Source organism: Argopecten irradians, chromosome 1, assembly GCF_041381155.1.
Source record: "Argopecten irradians isolate NY chromosome 1, Ai_NY, whole genome shotgun sequence".
Classification (NCBI taxonomy): domain Eukaryota; kingdom Metazoa; phylum Mollusca; class Bivalvia; order Pectinida; family Pectinidae; genus Argopecten; species Argopecten irradians.
In genome coordinates this window covers 74,932,351-74,939,625 of record NC_091134.1, presented here as the reverse complement: position 1 = coordinate 74,939,625, position 7,275 = coordinate 74,932,351, and the positions used below count along the sequence as shown (strand labels likewise).

At 37.4% G+C, this 7,275-nt stretch overlaps 1 protein-coding gene across 1 annotated transcript; it reads left to right on the top strand.

The window, feature by feature from the left end:
• The first annotated feature begins 557 nt into the window (after window positions 1–557).
• On the top strand, window positions 558–3,801 carry LOC138308048 (uncharacterized). Its single transcript, XM_069248995.1, has 2 exons — window positions 558–2,161; window positions 2,466–3,801. The coding sequence occupies exons 1-2, from the start codon at window positions 839–841 to the stop codon at window positions 2,676–2,678; spliced, it is 1,536 nt and encodes a 511-aa protein (XP_069105096.1). The 5' UTR covers window positions 558–838; the 3' UTR covers window positions 2,679–3,801.
• Window positions 3,802–7,275: the final 3,474 nt, after the last annotated feature.

The window sequence follows — 7,275 nt, the reverse complement described above, 5'->3', positions numbered from 1 at the left end:
CATGTTGATAAGTGTAACAACAAAAAGTTTGAATAAAAAAAATAAATAAAAGATTGATACAGACGTTGCTCCCCTTTCCCCAATGATGTTTCTGACCAAAATTTGTTACAATCCATGCATTACTCTATGACAAGTAGCGATTTCAAGGAAATGTTGACGAACGGACAAACACCGGACGCCGCGCCATGGTACACGCTCTTGAGTGACGATTCTTCTTTAATATGATTATATATTGAAATGAGGTTTGATTTAAATGTAGTTCAGCTCGGGAATATATTGAGTATAAGGGTACCCTTCATTGATGTTTATCATGCGGAATAATTCAAATGGAATTTAAATGGCCGATATAATAATGAAATCCTTGCACGACAGCACACTAGTTTTTACTGAGATTCTCGCTTAGAGTATTGGCACTAACATATACTCATTATATGATTTGGACTAAGTACGCATTTGGTTGTACAGAGGCCAATTTGGCCATTTTATGTTTTTGAAAACTTAAACGGTCTAAATCCCCATTCAATCATTGATCAAAAGAGCTCTGTTCCGTACGAAGCTAGTGATGTGTATTGAGGCTATATAAAGACATTCTTATGCAAATATCAATGAATATGTGTTTAAACCATTGACAGACGCATACGCCATAGACAATTCTTCAACCAATACGCATAACTGTTTAATTTCAAAAGACAAGGAACAATAGCACGCGTGTAGGAGATCCTATCGACCAACACTACAGTTAGTTGCCAGTGTGTATGTAGTGTTGGCGTTACATTGTATATACATTGGTTCAGCATGGGTCTAAAGTTGTAACCAACTATTTAGCAGCTTTAACAAAATGATTTACTGTTTTGACGACTTTCAGTTAAAGCATCTTTGTGATGTGATTGAAGCTGAGCGTCGCGTTCGCGAGAGACTGTATAGGGAGTTAACATGGACGAATGCGTGGTCACCAGGTGGAATAACGAGAGGTCGGAGACCCAGCTCGGGAAAAAGCCAAAAGCAGAAGAAACGTCCAGCATCCGCCAGAAAATACGATGACAAGTACGACTCGGATTCATCTACGGATGAGAAAGCTCTCGTGATGAAAGATCGACCGAGTTCTGCCAGACTTCCACGAGAGAAAATAAAAGAGAGTTCACGAAGAAAGTTAAAATCTCACGCTCTAAATGAAAGTGGTTCTAAAGTGTCATACAACGATCGTCCGCGTCTTAAGGAGCGTCCACATTCCGCGCGAGAGGCTCGTGAGAAGGTGAAGGACACAGTGAAGAGAAAACCAAGAACACTTGCATTTGAGATAGGATCCGAGTCCAAGTCTGTTGCCGTTAAATGGGGATCGGATCCTCGAAATCTATCTGTAACAATGGGAGACGGATACGGGAGAAATTCGCGTCCATCAAGAAAGCCGGGCCCGAAACACGATAAGTTTGTAATCAGTAATTTTGGGAAGGGAAGTTCATTCCATGTAGACACTGGGAAAACTTCAAAGGATCCAACTAACATAACTATAGACAATGTACGCAGGGGAAGCTCCGGTCCTAAAGAGACCCTTCGTGTAACAGGAGGGGGGACGAACGTTGTGATTCATAATCCGAAAAAGCCAGGGGTTTCCAGCAAAGGGTCGAGTACTATTCACGTGGCTAGTGGAGAGTCTGACGTCATAGTTCAGCAACCACAAAACGAGGACAGTGATTCAAGTCATAGTGATTCCATCCGTAAAGAAATAAAACCCAACAAATCTCCAAAAAGGTATAAAGATACAAGGAAAACTACATATGTGAACCGAAACGCTATAAACTTTTCTGAAACTACAGGAACCCAAACGGCTTGGATGGATACGGAACCAGATCCTTCACCAACGACAACTTCCGGTCCGTCATCAAGGCGTATAAAGTTTATGGGAGAGGATCGAACGCATCGAGAATACAAAACTGCCTTTATTGATGATCAGAAACTCGTGAGACCTATGACAGACAAAGACATTCCACTTGTAGTAGAAGTAGTTCAACCGGAAGAGGACGAAGAAGAACATGAAGATGAATGTTCAACGGAAGTAACCGATCACAGGCCGGAAGTAATACATTATATCGACAAAACGGTGCCTGCTCGCGCCATAGAAACATTTGAGCCAGTATTTGTACAACCTCATCCAATATGGGAGGTGAGTGATTTATTTAATTCCTATTCAGAAACTTAACTACGCAAAGCTGATTATCAAAGTTTGAAAAGTTTTTATTAAGGATTAACGTGAGTTGTCACAAACTTTATTAGACATAAAAAACTGCATATATAGATCATTGAATAAAAATGACTTAATTAGCATTTGTCAATATTTAACACACAATTCACTGAAACATGTCGCAAGCAAAATGTATAGGCCTTATATATGTTTCTAGTTTCGCTACAAAATAAGCATAGCAGTGTTTGATTAACCATCTTTCAATCTAATGTTTTGTATATTTCAGCCAGAGCGTCGGGACAAGCGTACCGAAAGGACGGTGAGATCTCGACCACCTCTTCCCCCGCGTAAATACCGCCCCCTTGACGTTTACGACCGTAGAAGCGCCGACACTAATGACCGCTTTTTGGTAGTGAAGACTCGAGCACCGCCTCAGAAAGCGCCTCGCCCATCTATCAATTACCGCCAGCATGACGATGCACTGTTTTCTGTGTACTAGACCCAAGAAACTGTCTCGCCCATCTATCAATTACCGCCAGCATGATGATGCACTGTTTTCTGTGTACTAGACCCAAGAAACTGTCTCGCCCATCTATCAATTACCGCCAGCACGATGATGCACTGTTTTCTGTGTACTAGACCTCAGAAACCGCCTCGCCCATCTATCAATTACCGCCAGCATGATGATGCACTGTTTTCTGTGTACTAGACCTCAGAAACCGCCTCGCCCATCTATCAATTACCGCCAGCATGATGATGCACTGTTTTCTGTGTACTAGACCCCCAGAAACTGGATCGTCATTGCATCAACTACCACCATCATGTTGACTTAAGTATTATGTTCTGTATACTAGACTCATCCCACCGCTACCACCATGATAATGACGCAATCTGTGTACTGGTTAATGGAGACCGCATAATTGACAAGAATAGTCACTATACAAAACAAAACCATAACCAATAAAGTTCATATTTTCGATTAGGATTTACCTTACAATAGCTGATTGTTTAATCGAGAAAGCTATTCTGCGAGAAATGGAATGTGTGTGTTTTCTAACTCAAACTGAAAACAATATTGTGTTAATCACTTCCAAAGTACAGTGGCATTACCCCAACATGGAAAGCTTTTACCGTTTATTGAATCAATATATAGTCTTACACGGATTATATAATTCCTTTGTAGTTTGGACACTTGTATTTTGTCAGGACAGACACTTTCAATGTAATAGTTGTAAAGTATTGTGTCAGGACAGACACTTTCATTGTAATAGTTGTAAAGTATTGTGTCAGGACAGAAACTTTCATTGTAATAGTTGTAAAGTAGTGTGTCAGGACAGACACTTTCATTGTAATAGTTGTAAAGTATTGTGTCAGGACAGACACTTTCATTGTAATAGTTGTAAAGTATTGTGTCAGGACAGACACTTTCATTGTAATAGTTGTAAAGTAGTGTGTCAGGACAGACACTTTCATTGTAATAGTTGTAAAGTAGTGTGTCAGGACAGACACTTTCATTGTAATAGTTGTAAAGTATTGTGTCAGGACAGACACTTTCATTGTAATAGTTGTAAAGTATTGTGTCAGGACAGACACTTTCATTGTAATAGTTGTAAAGTATTGTGTCAGGACAGACACTTTCATTGTAATAGTTGTAAAGTATTGTGTCAGGACAGACACTTTCATTGTAATAGTTGTAAAGTATTGTGTCAGGACAGACACTTTCATTGTAATAGTTGTAAAGTATTGTGTCAGGACAGACACTTTCATTGTAATAGTTGTAAAGTATTGTGTCAGGACAGTTCATTGTAATAGTTGTAAAGTATGTGTCAGGACAGACACTTTCATTGTATAGTTGTAAAGTATGTGTCAGGACAGACACTTTCATTGTAATAGTTGTAAAGTATTGTGTCAGGACAGACACTTTCATTGTAATAGTTGTAAAGTATGTGTCAGGACAGACACTTTCATTGTATAGTTGTAAAGTATGTGTCAGGACAGACACTTTCATTGTAATAGTTGTAAAGTATTGTGTCAGGACAGACACTTTCATTGTAATAGTTGTAAAGTAGTGTGTCAGGACAGACACTTTCATTGTAATAGTTGTAAAGTATGTGTCAGGACAGACACTTTCATTGTAATAGTTGTAAAGTATGTGTCAGGACAGACACTTTCATTGTAATAGTTGTAAAGTAGTGTGTCAGGACAGACACTTTCATTGTAATAGTTGTAAAGTATTGTGTCAGGACAGACACTTTCATTGTAGTTGTAAAGTTGTAAAGTATTGTGTCAGGACAGACACTTTCATTGTAATAGTTGTAAAGTAGTGTGTCAGGACAGACACTTTCATTGTAATAGTTGTAAAGTATTGTGTCAGGACAGACACTTTCATTGTAATAGTTGTAAAGTAGTGTGTCAGGACAGACACTTTCATTGTAATAGTTGTAAAGTATTGTGTCAGGACAGACACTTTCATTGTAATAGTTGTAAAGTATTGTGTCAGGACAGACACTTTCATTGTAATAGTTGTAAAGTATTGTGTCAGGACAGACACTTTCATTGTAATAGTTGTAAAGTATTGTGTCAGGACAGACACTTTCATTGTAATAGTTGTAAAGTATTGTGTCAGGACAGACACTTTCATTGTAATAGTTGTAAAGTATTGTGTCAGGACAGACACTTTCATTGTAATAGTTGTAAAGTATTGTGTCAGGACAGACACTTTCATTGTAATAGTTGTAAAGTATTGTGTCAGGACAGACACTTTCATTGTAATAGTTGTAAAGTATTGTGTCAGGACAGACACTTTCATTGTAATAGTTGTAAAGTATTGTGTCAGGACAGACACTTTCATTGTAATAGTTGTAAAGTAGTGTGTCAGGACAGACACTTTCATTGTAATAGTTGTAAAGTATTGTGTCAGGACAGACACTTTCATTGTAATAGTTGTAAAGTATGTGTCAGGACAGACACTTTCATTGTAATAGTTGTAAAGTATTGTGTCAGGACAGACACTTTCATTGTAATAGTTGTAAAGTATTGTGTCAGGACAGACACTTTCATTGTAAATGTAAAGTTGTAAAGTATATGTGTCAGGACAGAAACACTTTCATTGTAATAGTTGTAAAGTATTGTGTCAGGACAGACACTTTCATTGTAATAGTTGTAAAGTATGTGTCAGGACAGACACTTTCATTGTAATAGTTGTAAAGTATTGTGTCAGGACAGACACTTTCATTGTAATAGTTGTAAAGTATTGTGTCAGGACAGACACTTTCATTGTAATAGTTGTAAAGTAGTGTGTCAGGACAGACACTTTCATTGTAATAGTTGTAAAGTAGTGTGTCAGGACAGACACTTTCATTGTAATAGTTGTAAAGTATTGTGTCAGACAGACACTTTCATTGTAATAGTTGTAAAGGTATGTGTCAGACAGACACTTTCATTGTAATAGTTGTAAAGTATTGTGTCAGGACAGACACTTTCATTGTAATAGTTGTAAAGTATTGTGTCAGACAGCATCAGTAAGGACGACACTTCATTGTAATAGTTGTAAAGTATTGTGTCAGGACAGACACTTTCATTGTAATAGTTGTAAAGTAGTGTGTCGGCAGGACATGTAAGTGTAAAGTTTGTCACAACTTTCATTGTAATAGTTGTAAAGTATGTGTCAGGACAGACACTTTCATTGTAATAGTTGTAAAGTATGTGTGACAGCTAGTAGTAGATGTGTCAGGACAGACACTTTCATTAATAGTTGTAAAGTATTGTGTCAGGACAGACACTTTCATTGTAATAGTTGTAAAGTATTGTGTCAGGACAGACACTTTCATTGTAATAGTTGTAAAGTATTGTGTCAGGACAGACACTTTCATTGTAATAGTTGTAAAGTAGTGTGTCAGGACAGACACTTTCATTGTAATAGTTGTAAAGTATTGTGTCAGGACAGACACTTTCATTGTAATAGTTGTAAAGTAGTGTGTCAGGACAGACACTTTCATTGTAATAGTTGTAAAGTATTGTGTCAGGACAGACACTTTCATTGTAATAGTTGTAAAGTATTGTGTCAGGACAGACACTTTCATTGTAATAGTTGTAAAGTATTGTGTCAGGACAGACACTTTCATTGTAATAGTTGTAAAGTAGTGTGTCAGGACAGACACTTTCATTGTAATAGTTGTAAAGTATTGTGTGTCAGGACAGACACTTTCATTGTAATAGTTGTAAAGTAGTGTGTCAGGACAGACACTTTCATTGTAATATTGAAGTATGTGTCAGGACAGACACTTTCATTGTAATAGTTGTAAAGTAGTGTGTCAGGACAGACACTTTCATTGTAATAGTTGTAAAGTATTGTGTCAGGACAGACACTTTCATTGTAATAGTTGTAAAGTAGTGTGTCAGGACAGACACTTTCATTGTAATAGTTGTAAGTATGTGTCACAGACATTTCATTGTAATAGTTGTAAAGTATTGTGTCAGGACAGACACTTTCATTGTAATAGTTGTAAAGTAGTGTGTCAGGACAGACACTTTCATTGTAATAGTTGTAAAGTAGTGTGTCAGGACAGACACTTTCATTGTAATAGTTGTAAAGTATGTGTCAGGACAGACACTTTTCATTGTAATAGTTGTAAGTAGTGTCAACAGACACTTTTTGTGTTGTCAGGACAGACACTTTCATTGTAATAGTTGTAAAGTATGTGTCAGGACAGCACTCATTGTAATGTTGTAAAGAGTGTGTCAGGACAGACACTTTCATTGTAATAGTTGTAAAGTAGTGTGTCAGGACAGCACTTTCATTGTAATAGTTGTAAAGTAGTGTGTCAGGACAGACACTTTCATTGTAATAGTTGTAAAGTAGTGTGTGTCAGGTTGTACAGGACACTTTCATTGTAATAGTTGTAAAGTAGTGTGTCAGGACAGACACTTTCATTGTAATAGTTGTAAAGTAGTGTGTCAGGACAGACACTTTCATTGTAATAGTTGTAAAGTATTGTGTCAGGACAGACACTTTCATTGTAATAGTTGTAAAGTATAGTGTGTCAGGACAGACACTTTCATTGTAAAGTAGGACGACTGTAAAGTTGTAAGTTGTG

Coding starts and splice junctions, on each gene's coding strand:
- LOC138308048 (XM_069248995.1), top strand. CDS start 839: ATGATTTACTGTTTTGACGACTTTCAGTTAAAGCATCTTTGTGATGTG. Junction 2,162..2,465: donor AACCTCATCCAATATGGGAG/GTGAGTGATTTA, acceptor TGTATATTTCAG/CCAGAGCGTCGGGACAAGCG.